The 12628-nt window shown below is 39.8% G+C and overlaps 2 protein-coding genes across 2 annotated transcripts in view; one reads left to right on the forward strand and one right to left on the reverse strand.

Moving 5' to 3' along the window:
* Nucleotides 1-5056: 5056 nt before the first annotated feature.
* Nucleotides 5057-7014, forward strand: tnfb (tumor necrosis factor b (TNF superfamily, member 2)). Its single transcript, XM_034698034.1, has 4 exons — nt 5057-5468; nt 5561-5615; nt 5826-5885; nt 6109-7014. The coding sequence occupies exons 1-4, from the start codon at nt 5277-5279 to the stop codon at nt 6564-6566; spliced, it is 765 nt and encodes a 254-aa protein (XP_034553925.1). The 5' UTR covers nt 5057-5276; the 3' UTR covers nt 6567-7014.
* Nucleotides 7015-9718: 2704 nt separating this feature from the next.
* Nucleotides 9719-12628, reverse strand: part of gabbr1a (gamma-aminobutyric acid (GABA) B receptor, 1a) — a 113490-nt gene continuing 110580 nt past the window's right edge. Inside the window, exon 24 of the mRNA XM_034697519.1 lies at nt 9719-11415. Within this exon, the coding sequence (XP_034553410.1) occupies nt 11131-11415 (285 nt within the window). The 3' untranslated portion in view covers nt 9719-11130. The remainder of the gene's footprint in view (nt 11416-12628) is intronic.

A 12628-nucleotide genomic window follows, 5' to 3' on the forward strand; every position in this document is an offset into this window, starting at 1 on the left:
GTAGTCTGAATAGCTAATTTCTCAATCGGCAAACACTGTACATAGGTGAATTTTTTTCTAACGCGGCAATTTCAAAGATATTTAGATTACCAGTCTTCCAATGAGAGGCACAGCTGACTTGATTGACAGGTGGGAACACTGTAGCTGTTGCCCAGGAGGCTCAAAGCCCGCCTCTTTACGTCACAATCACTCGACAGCAGCAATATGGCTGCTGACAACGATTGACCTAAAAAAATAGTGCTTTAGAAACAGATGGGTGAGGTCATGGATACTACGTCCGTATTTTATACAGTCTATGGTCAGTCCTTATAAACCACCATACTTAAACTCTCAACTCTATGGTAGAATTTAAATACATTTTACAAATACAGTTTTGGTCCCTACATCTCATTTCCTCATTCAGGACAGAGACTCAATGAATTTCTATTTAAGCGCCAAACAAGGACTCTTTCAAGGACTAGATTGCACTTCTCAGTACACTACCTAAAAACGAAGAACTTCACCAATGAGCGAGCACCTAGCAACAGCAGCAAAGTATAACTTAATTTTCACAGTCACAAACCTGGAACAGAATCAGAATCAACCATCTTCGACTGTGATCAAGAATAAGGAATAGAGGAAGACGCGGATTCAGAGAGATGGAAACAGTTCAGCAACAATACAACAGCAACAATAGATAATACAAACTCATGGCTACAATGATAAAAGTAACTGTGAAAATACCCATACTGCAAATATAACTCTAGTAAGGATAACTCAAGTATGACTAATAATATTGTATCAATTGTCCTAGGGTACATTTTCAAATGACGACTTACAGTAATGATGAATCAAGGGTGTGGATGCGTGTGGGAGCTGCTAGCTGTGTGCTAGGTGTCAGCTGATTTGAGTCACTAAACTTGATCTGTCCAAACATGGTCACTTCTGGATCACGAAAAAAAATACAATAAAAAACACAAGATAGGGACAACCAGTTGAAGTCACTCTTGCCAAAAGCTGTAATTCCTGAAATGACCACCTGAGGCTGAGTCTGAAGTCAGTCAACTCTTATAAACCATCATGTTAAAGTGATTCATTTTACATGGCATACAGTATAAATCATGACTGTGTTGTTGTTATATAGACTTTTTTTTTCAAACCCAATTTATAAAGGTATTTTACAGAAAATTAATCAAAATATAAAACCATATTAATTTGATAATATGTACCCATAATTTCTGTTAAAATGAACTTGAAGCTGATGTAAAATATGTAATTATTATATTAAACGATATTTTTATTGAAATTATATTATTACAATAATAACATTATATTATAATATCTGCATATAATCATTTTTAACAACAATAATCTATCTTTACTATTTTGTATCTATTAATTTCTTGTATTTATCTGATCTTTTCAATTCATCTGATTTTTAATTTTGCTTTCTACTCTTACTTATTTCATCAATTCTACTGATTTTATTTATTTTATTTATGATAATATCGTATTATTATTTTACCTTTTTTTGTTGTTTTCTGTCTCTGTACTTTTGTGAAGCCCTTTGGGCTGCATGCTTGTATGTATGAAAGGTGCTTTATTAATGAAGGTGAGTTGAGTTGAGAATTATTAAGTGTGGTAGTTCTTACCCAGCATTATAGTTCAAATAAACCGGGGTTTAGTTTCAATATATTTAACCAGTCAGCCTGTGTTTAACAGGTTAACTAATTTTCATGGGTTAAATCAACCCAGCAGTGGTTCATAGTTGGATCCTGCTGTGGAGCTGAAACTACCCAGTTTGTGTAGTCTTGAACGCAGGGTTCTTTTTCCACGTGTATGACAGGATCTTTAATCAAAGGTGTGGATGCATTTGGGGGCCGCTAACTGTGTGCTGCTAGCTGTGTGCTAGGTGTCGGCTGATTTGAGTCACTGAACCTGACCGTCTGACCACATATGGTCACTTCTGGCTTATATGTGTGTGTATATGTATATCGATCAAGGCTTATAAAAAGCCTCACTGTGGCTATCCACACTTCCTATTTACCTGTGGTTAAGATACAAAATTCATTCTTTAAATTTGGCAATCTTTTCACATGAACTGGAAATTCACTTTGAGCCATAATAATTCTTAATTTGGAGATCTGTGTTTTTTAACCTACAGAGAGGAGAAATCCTCTGATATATCTCCTTATTTTATTTCAACATATACTAAACAGACGTCTGTATTGATCTTTAAATCACAACTAAAGTCAGGATTGTAGAAGTATTTGAGCTTTGCGTACAGTCGGAGTACAGAGGTTGGCGGATGTCATAACCGAAAGTCTATCCGGGGAATCTTCTTATGAATAATCGAGAAGTGGCGGCTTAGTGAACAGGAGGTACTGAAGCGAGCCGGTGCATGTGCTTATTTGTTTGTTTCTGTGTCATGTGGGTGCTTAGGGTGATGGTGGCCATGATGTCATCCTGCTACATCCTGCGGTCGGTTCGTGATAAGATGTTGGAATGAGTGACAGTCAGCTCCAGACCCCCCCCACACACACACCCACACACACTCTCAGACATACATCCATGCACGTTATACTGAAGTGTACCAGTCAGATGATACTTCAGTCCTGACAGGAAACACACACACATATACACATACTGATACACACATACAGTGCACTGATCAAACAAACCGAGGCTTCAAATCAATCACAGGGGAAACTGAATGAGAAAGGGATGTGTGAGTGTTGTGACAGCAGGGAAGGAAAGTTGAACTCCCTGGTCATTACAGGTACATTTTACAGAAAAAAAAAAGTACACACAGTTCGTATGTTGTGTGAGAGTCAGGTGAGAAAGTGAAAGAGGGAAACAGTGAGGAGAAGTGTGAAAACTAGTCTGTCAAGTCTACTGAGCTCAGTTGCATCACCTCAGTTCTGAAACAGAAAGACCAGAGCTGCCAAGTTTTGATACAAACAGTTTTCTCTTTTGAGACCGAGGTAGTTTTCAGAAACAATTTGTGTTTTTTAGGGTTTTTAAGATGTCCCAAGGAAACTGAAAATAGCATCAAAATCCACATTATGTTATTTTTTTATGATTTAAGCCTTTGTTTAGCCGGTCTTTTAGAGAGTTGTTTCCTTTTTTTTAAGTGGAGATCTGTGAGATGCTTTTAAGGTATTACCTACAGGTGATCCTGGTCAGCCCCGCCCCCTTTGTTGAGAGACGGGCCAGAGAAGTGGCACAGAAGCAGTGGTGTACAAAGTACACAGCTTCCTTACTTAAGTCAAAGTATAGATCCTCCATGTCAAATATTACTCCAATACAAGTGAAAGTTGTTCTGTCAAATTATTACTTTAGTTAAAGTACTGAAGTACTTGCTTTTAAAAATACTTAAGTATTCAAAATACTTTTTAAAATATCTCAAAACTTTCAAAAAAGCATGATGGCAGTCAAGACTACATAGGAGTACATTCAGTTACATTATGTTTATTTAGAAAACATTACTTGAAATCTCTAAAACTATACCATGGAATAAAAACAGCAACTAAGTTACTCCAAGCACAGACAACTTAGTTTGAAATGTTCATCAGGAATGAAACAAATGTTAAGTAGCTCAACACGCTTTCTCAGGTTGGACAGTGAATGTTTGTATGTTTGGGCAGAGTAGGAAACAGGGAGAACATTTCAAACGATATGTATCATTCTTCATTTCTAAAACCTCTAACAGGGACTGAAGATATGGCCATGGGAGCTCAGATGGAGAATTACAGACATCATTACCACCTCTAAATGAACTGCCTGGTCTTAGTGAAATCTGCTCTGTGTTTGCTCCATGTTCAACAGTGGAGATGCACGATATACAGGTATGACTAAACCACTGAGACAAACAGAACTACACAAACACATTTTACTGTCTTAGGGATCAGATTTCAGAGAAGGAAAGTCATGAGCTGACTTCAAAGTAAAAGTAGTGAGTGACTAGAGCACTGATAGAAATGTATTGGAGTCAAAAGTACAATAATTGTCTTCTGAATGTAGTGGAGTAAAAGTAATAAGTTCCTCCAATAAATAATACTCAAGTAAAGTACAGATACTCATTAATGTACTTAAGTACTGTACTCAAGTAAATTTACTTTGTTACTGTCCACCACTGCATGGAAGCTAGGCTATACAGCTACATTTAGGTCTGTGTAAGTGAACGCTCTGTTTAGAAATATTTCAGCACATTACTTTGCTGTCAGAAAGCCTGTTCATTTTTTAACTACTTGTAGAGGCAACACATACAGTATGTGTTCATACACTTGCATTGAATCAAACCATCCCTTTAATATTTATTGTGTTTGGCGATTCGTTTTGCTTATTTAATCCTTGTTGTTTATAAGGTTACATATTAAAACATACACCTTAAACCTCGTCCATATCAACCATTTCATACACAAAATGTATTTATTAGCATATAAATGTATTTACTTATTTATGTTTTAGCTGCTACAACCCCTCCTTTTAGCACCCATAGGTGTTTAAACAGGAGATTAATCAGATTTATTTATTATCATTCTATAATAAAGCACATCTGTAACAACATAAGATGTGATTCAATAAAGCCAGTTTAGCATAAACAAAAACTGTCCTGATATAAGTTAATAGCAACATTTAAGGGTATTATTAAATGTTTAATCCATGTTTATATAGTGCTAACAAATGCTAAACAGAGGAAGTCATAGTTAAGGGTTGCAAAATAGGTGATTAACAAGTGGCTTGTTGACACAAACTCACATTTTTGTGGTATTTGTAAACATCTGGTCAGATGTAACCTCAAATTGTTGGTGAGTCGTGGATTTATGAGTAAACCTCACACACACACACTGATCCTTCGTTCTGTGGGTGGCTCTGGTCTGTAATGAGCTCAATATGTGTTTGTTTGTGTTCATGGCTGTGTGTGTGTGTGTGTGTGCATGTGTGTGTGTGTGTGTGTTAATGGCACTTTCCCATCCTGAAACCGCGGCTCCCGTCGGGTAAAAACTCCACTGAAAATTTCTGTGACTTCTCTTTCCTTCTCCCCGGCCCGGCCCAGCCGCTACTGCCTCCTGCCTTCTGCACCCTGTCTCCACTTACAGAGTGACATCACTGGAGTTTCCCTTCTGCTGAAGCAGCTGCCACAGCATAAATACTACAAGCTCTTTGGCAGACATTCACTCCAACACAATAGCAAACACAAAAGAGAGAAGTAGCAGCACAGAGCATCCAGCTGCGGCTCTATAGTTTGAAGTGAATTCTAACCTGAGAGCTGTGAAGACTTGAGAGTTGTGCAAATGATGGTGGCCTACACAACCCCACCAGGTGATGTGGAGATGGCTCTGGAGGAGAGGACAGTGGTCTTGGTGGAGAAGAAATCATCTACAGGATGGATGTGGAAGTTGTTCGGGGCCCTTCTCATTGTGGCCCTTTGTTTCGGGGGTGTCCTGCTGTTTGCTTGGTATTGGAATGGCCGGCCGGAAATGAAGGTAAGGAGCAATTTTGAATGCTTAATTTTCTCTAAAAAAGGACAGCAAATGTATGTTTTTATGTCTCTAATTTAATTTCTCCCTCCTTACAGATACTATCAGGCCAAAAAGAAGCACACACTACGATGGACACATCTGAGAATACAGGTGATTTTATGCACTGGTGCTCATTTGAGAAAAAATTAAAAGTACTTGAAGGTTTTGTGGGAACATTTGGAGCCTTTTGAGGATTATTTAAATAGGTTCGCGTTCTCAGGTGATTACATGCGTGGGTGCTCAATGAGAGGTTTTCAGAGATTTATTTGAGTCTTTTTGAGGATTTTTTCAGAAAAGCTCACATTTGTCCTCTCTTTTCAGATCACCACGACGCCCTGAAGAGAATCGGCAGCAATGCAAAGGCAGCAATCCACTTAGAGGGTGAGTCACAGCTTACCTTCAGCAAACAATGGGCTCATGATCTCAGCTTTGTTCTTGTGTGATATTTGCAGATAGAAGTGTGTTACAGTGGAGCTCTGAAAGAAAGTTGTTGCATAAGTTATTCATTAGCCTAATGCAATCGTTCGTTTCACTTTGCTGACTACACACCTGTTAATTTTTGACTCGTGTTTGAAACCTCTGCTTCCTCTTGGTGTGCTCACAGGCAGCTACGATGAGGATGACCGGACAAATCAAGTTGAGTGGAAGAACGGTCAAGGTCAGGCGTTCGCTCAAGGCGGCTTCAGACTGGAGAGCAACAAGATCGTCATCCCACAGAACGGCCTCTTCTTCGTCTACAGCCAGGCGTCGTTCAGAGTCTCGTGCAACGATGGCGATGAGGATCGAGGGGCGGGAAAACGCCTTACACCGCTCAGCCACAGGATCTGGCGCTACTCGGACTCCATTGGCAGCAATGTGTCTCTGATGAGCGCGGTGAGGTCGGCGTGCCAGAACACGGCTCAGGAGGATGGGTCCAGCTCAGGACAGGGCTGGTACAACGCAGTTTATCTGGGCGCCGTGTTTCAGCTGAACCAAGGAGACAGACTGTGGACGGAAACCAACCAGCTATCAGAGCTGGAGACCGACGAGGGGAAGACCTTCTTTGGTGTGTTCGCACTTTGAAAAAGAAAGACAAAAAAACTCTTTATTGCACCATACATTTAGCTTTTATGTCGTTTGGTGGGAATTGTTTGAATTGTATTCATCCTCATGGGGATGGAGAAAGATTTAAATCCCAATGGAGATAATGCTCTTAGCCTAACAGGCCTTTTAAAAAAAAAAGAAGTCCTATAAACTGTAACAGTTTGCACCATTATTTCCTACTTTAGGCACTTTTTTTGTACATTATTTATGCTGACCTGAGATTGTAGTAAGCCGGACTTTCTCTGCCGTAACAGATGACGACACATCTCTGCACAAGAGAGTTTAAGGTACAAGGACTGTGTACAGATCTGCTATCTTGTATTTTTGAAAGCTGTATGTATTTATTTTTATTTATTTTTATTTAAACTGTTAGGATGAGGTGTTTAGGATTGTATTTATATATTCTATGTGCACATAAACTAAATAAAATGGGCAAAAAAAATGGACAAAAAGGAGTCACGATCTTCACAAAGGATGATTTCATATTTCTGAGCTACCAAAAAGAACTTTGGAGTTGAGTTGGCAAACAGCTCCAGCTCACACACAAACACACAAACACACAAACACACACTGCAGAGAGCTCAGTCCATTATTTGGCAAAAGTCTCAGAGAAATTCCTCCACAGCCAGCAAATACTTCCTCTGTAAGATCAGACAAGGCGAGGGGAATTTCCTGCTTTTTTTTTTTTTTGCGTCTTGCTGAGTGCTGTGTCAGGTGGAGGCCCGCAGAAGCCTCAGCCCAGAGCGGGTTTTCCCCAATGACACCCCCCACCCTCACTCCACCACCACCACCTTTCTCTCCTACACACACACCAGTACCTCCCCTTCACCACCAAACCCTTCCCCGTATTACCACATACCTCATTTTCAGTCAGCTGGAAAGAGACATGACACAGGAGTATGTTTGTGTGTGTGTGTGTGTGTGTGTGTGTGTGTGTGTGTGTGTGTGTGTGTGTGTGTGTGTGTGTGTGTGTGTGTGTGTGTGTGACTGACTGCATACAATGTTAAAATGTGTATTGTGGGATCATGGGACTGTGGCACAGCTGGTTTCATCACATTGTCATCTTCTAAAAACACACTCTGTACAAATATTGCCTGTACTTGGGAGCAATCTGTCTCCTTTAGTTTCTTTTTAACCTCAAACATCCACTTATTGTCTGAGCGGCGAGGTTCCCATCGGCCCTCGCAGCTGCTCATTGTGCTGAAAACAACATCCTGATTTCTTTTAATGATCTCTTCCTCTGGCTTTTTATCCGCTCTTTGACTCTTGGAGGCCAACATGGGGAGAGATATAATGTCTCACTGTCAAGTATAATCAGTCCAACAGAGTTAATCACTCAGAAAGTGATTGTGAGTCTAAAGAGCAACAAATAACTGCTGACATCTAGTGGATGTTCATCAACATCAACAGGATTCTCTTACTGTTTCAAATGCCTGATTTCAAGGCAGCTTTTTAAAAAAAGTTGCTTTGAAAAGTTGATAATTTGAGTGACAAATTAAAAACCTACCGTCAGTGACGAACACTCAAGTCAAGCCATCTGTTGGCAGAGCAAGCTTTTTCTCCTCTGACATCGATTTTGGTGTCAAGACGCAAACTGTGTAACAACTAGATGACACTACAGTGAATTGCGAGGAAGTACCACATGTTTTTACCAGGTTTAAGAAGTTCTACTTGAGTTAGCATGGTTGCAAAAAAGTGCAGACATGACATCGCTGACTTGCAACTTCTTGGGGAGACCAGATTTTTATATTTGATTAGTTATACAAAGAAAACAGTGTCTAAGACAAGCTTTGTCTCTATAAGGACAAGAGAAGTAATTCACTTAATTAATCTTAAAGTATGAAAATGCATGTATGATATCGAAGTCAGGAAGTCATTAGAAGGATAAAAAAAACTGAATTAACCCTCCTGTTATGTTGCGGGTCAAATTGATCCTTTTTGAAGTCTATTTTGGGCAATATATGCCTTCCAAACCAGCTAAATGCAGCATAAAAATCTGGGTAGCATGTGACAGAAGAGGTGTCGTTTTAGGTTATCAACATCAATTCATAAGAAATTCAAAACGTAAAATAAAATAAACACAAATCTATGTCATGTCAAATTATTGTATTTATATTTGGGGCTTTCCAGTGTACATTAAAACAAGTTTTAACATGAATTTTAATGAGTAATCCTCATTGAAACATGATCTGTAAGAATTAAAGAACACCAATGGACCATATCTTGATTTAATGGTTAGTAATGAAGTTAAAAATTAGATTAAAATAATGTGTATTGGGATTTTTTGGGGTTCTGACACTTTTGGATAATTGAATATGCCCCGGGTCAAACTGACCCAGGAACATTATTGCTGTTCCAGAGAAACGAACATAACAGGAGGGTTAAAACAAAGATGCTTAACCATTACCAGTTCAAATACCAGGTTATTAAACCACTTCTTAAGACTCACTGGTATTAAAGATCTTTTTTTCCCAAGTTCATTATGGGGGCTTTACTGCATAAGACAGCTGAACAGAGACAAGACAAGAGGGGAGCAGAGAGGAGAAGACATGCAGCACAGGGTTGTGGCAGATACAATATAGAAGTATAGAGTCACCTTAAATTGGGACTTTTTCACAAACCACCCTGCTAGCCTCTGGTGGACACGCTAGGAACTGCAGTTTTGTGCGCCTGCATTGGCTTCACTTTTGAACACCTGAGGTTGCCTCTCGGTTTGACTTGCCTGCTTTGATGCAAAAAGTATCCAAAAAAATTGTCAAAAATACCCAATGAAAAACAATTATTTTATTTATGATACCCATATATTTGCATACACATACTCTGAAATATATTAACATTTATGATCTTAGATATAGTGAATACAAATATCCCCAAATCCATGTATATTGTCATATATGTGCAAGATAATAGAACATTTCCTAAATGATTTCTGCATACATATGTTACACTATCTGATCCAGGTACTGCACAGTTAATAAATATGGCCTATTTCATTCATTATTGTCCCGTGTCTGTCCTTCTCCAAGCCCTGAGCTAACACTTATTAGAGAAACGTAAAGTGGAATAACCGTAGTTTAGTTCAGTTTAAAGTGCACACTGAATATAGAGATTTAAAAATATCTGACAAAGTATTGTTTTAACCTGCTGTTAAAGCTGTTCAGGTATCATTGCTTTTTTATAAAATCTGGATATAGCTCATGAATGAAATAGTACATCCACATTAACTGCTGAATAAATACAGTATGTCACATTTCTGCACATATATATCCTTCTCTGATACATGTACAACCGAACCTACCCAGAAGGCAAAATGGGAAAGAAAAATACAAAAGCAAGAAAGAAGCATCCATCCAGATTGTCTGTCATGGAGAAACATAAAAAAAGATCCCTTTCAAATGAAAAAAGGCGAGTAACAGAGTCCCATGTATAAAATCTTGAGGAAAAAACTGTGCTTTTTTTCTTTGAATATCTACAGAAATAGCCATCATAGAACTCCACACAACTCAACACTTCACTGCAGTAGAAATATTTACTGGCTCTCATTTTCAGGACGCTGAAAGTAAAAATGAGAGCAGACTTTAAGACTCAGCTGCAGTGATGATGATATCTGCAAAATGCATCAGAATCAGATGCAGGAGGAGGGATACATTTGATGGCTACTTCTGTACTGCTCTGATAAAGAGATACAACACAAATCTCAAAAAATACATTGTAAAACATTATTTTCAAATGGCAAAACTATCAAAAGTGTCCTCCAGCACGAGCAAGCTTGGATAATTTTTTCCTTTTAAAAACGGGTCACTTCAGTAAAGGACTGGACTTTTAAGATGCAGTGTTGTACGTGAACACACAGTCCTTACAACAGACATGCCCAGCTCAATGGCCTTTATAAATTATGGCTGTTTTATAATGCACATCATCATTTATGAGCTGCTGATCAGAGGAAGAAAACTGTACATTGCTTCGTCCCTTTGACAAGTTTTCACAACGCTCCTGAAAAAGTAAACAAATAATTGAACAACAACTCCATGACAAAACAGGTCAGAAAATTACAGAACAATATAAATCACTACTGTATGTGCTTGTCTAGTCAACAAACTCCAGAGACCAAATGTGTAGAGCAAAAGACACAAACACAAACTTTTCAGATCCGACGTCTCCACAACAGAACGAGAGAACGAATGAGGAAGAGGAATGATGAAGAGATCAATCCGTTCACTTGACCTCGAGTGCTGAGAGTCTGAGATGTGCTTGTGGCCGCTGCTGTGGTCGTTGCTGGGTTGAACACAGTGAGATCAAGCTGTGAGGGCGGGCAGGTGTTGCCTGTGTGATCTCCTCCAAGAAGCTGCCGAGTGTAAAGCGCTCCTGTGAACTTTTTTTTTGTGCTTCCACATTGTATCTTTAAAAACAGTGTCACTCACCGCTGTGCTTTTCAGCCAAACAAGTGAAAGTCACAGTGACTCATTGTGTTTGTGTCTCACGTGTGCACTGTGCAATTGATCCAGACCCTCCCCTCCCCTCACCCACATCTGTGCCTCCTCGCTTACTTGTACAGCAGCGGGATCTGGCTGTTGTGACAGTGGTTGCGGCTCATCTTGCTGTCAGCTGGGTACAGGTTGGAGGAGTTGGAGAAGGAGGGAGGGAGGGAGTGATTGTCCGTGGTGGGGTTGGGGTAGCCGGGCGGTGGGAGCAAAGACTTAGGGTCCGGCTGGGAGGTGGGCGGTGGAGCGTTGTGGTTTTGGTTCTGGCCCGATGAGGGTCGGCGGCGGTTGCGTAGAGCCTGACGCTCGGCCAGCTGGTTACGAAGAGCCGATACCCTCTCCTCTTTCTACAGACACAGAAGAATCGGAACTTATTAAAGTCATGTAAGAACAACACTTAAACAGCCACTCCACAACCCCAGTTCAGCATCTATACCTGTAGTCTCTGCATCAGGGCGACATTTAGTTCATCAAATACTTAACCCATTCTGGTTTATACCAAATTATTGGTCTCATCATTTGCAGGATTTCATCCTATAAATTATGATGCTTTGCTGCTTCTCCTGGCAGCTATGACAATGAATTATTTCATTTTTTATTCATGAAGCATCCCCTCAAGTTCTTACACGGTAACAACTATTACTCCCAAACTTCATAGAATAGAAAACTAAGGATTCTCGAAGCACTAATGTCCCATGCGTTCAAATGGAAATGAAAATTCTGACCGTCTACTAGTTCAAAGGTAAGAAAACACTCAGAGAATTGTCAAAACCATGGACTGTGCCTGTTTAGACGCATATCGTCGGCGGGTGCCATATTGGAAATGCTGAACTCAACCTAACTTCTGTTGAGCTAGTGTACAGTAAAGAGCCGGGCCTTTAGCCTTTTTGCTTATAGCTACAGGGTGCCTGCCTGTCAATCAAGTCAGCCACGCCCTTATTAAGTTAAAACTTGTACAAGTGTACAGTGCTAAAAACTGCAGTTCATCGAGGATCCGCTTGAGGCTGGCTCCGGAAGTACTGGAAACCACATACACACCAATTCAAAAAGGCTGATCTTTACAGCAGAAATAAACATGTTTACAGCCTGGTACAAAAGACGAGTGTAGTCTGGATAGCTCATTTCTCGATCGGCACACACTGTACAGAGGGTGAATTTTGGAAGATATTAAGATCATGAGTTTTCCAATAAGAGGCACAGCTGACTTGATTGACAGGAGGGAACACTGTAGCTGTTGGCTAGGAGGCTCAAAGCCCGCCTCTTTACGTTACAATCGCTTGACAGCAGCAATATGGCTGCCGCCGATGATTGGCCTCAAAACAGAGCTTCAGAAACAGATGTGTGACATCACGGATAATACGTCCATATTTTATACAGTCTATGGTTTTCACACTGAGCTCACTTGTTTGGATTTAACCTGAGTTTTCTTGACTCCTGACCTTATCTGTTTTCATACAGCGGTTATATTGTCTGATATGTTTTCATGAAGAACAACGTAATAACATAAACCTAAGCCTCAGCCAGTTTGCCACAATGTTGTGACAATGAGTCATGTTGTTT

This window comes from Notolabrus celidotus, chromosome 12 (genome assembly GCF_009762535.1).
Source record: "Notolabrus celidotus isolate fNotCel1 chromosome 12, fNotCel1.pri, whole genome shotgun sequence".
Taxonomy (NCBI): Eukaryota; Metazoa; Chordata; class Actinopteri; order Labriformes; family Labridae; genus Notolabrus; species Notolabrus celidotus.

Coding starts and splice junctions, on each gene's coding strand:
- tnfb (XM_034698034.1), top strand. CDS start 5,277: ATGATGGTGGCCTACACAACCCCACCAGGTGATGTGGAGATGGCTCTG. Junction 5,469..5,560: donor ATGGCCGGCCGGAAATGAAG/GTAAGGAGCAAT, acceptor CCCTCCTTACAG/ATACTATCAGGCCAAAAAGA. Junction 5,886..6,108: donor GGCAGCAATCCACTTAGAGG/GTGAGTCACAGC, acceptor GTGTGCTCACAG/GCAGCTACGATGAGGATGAC.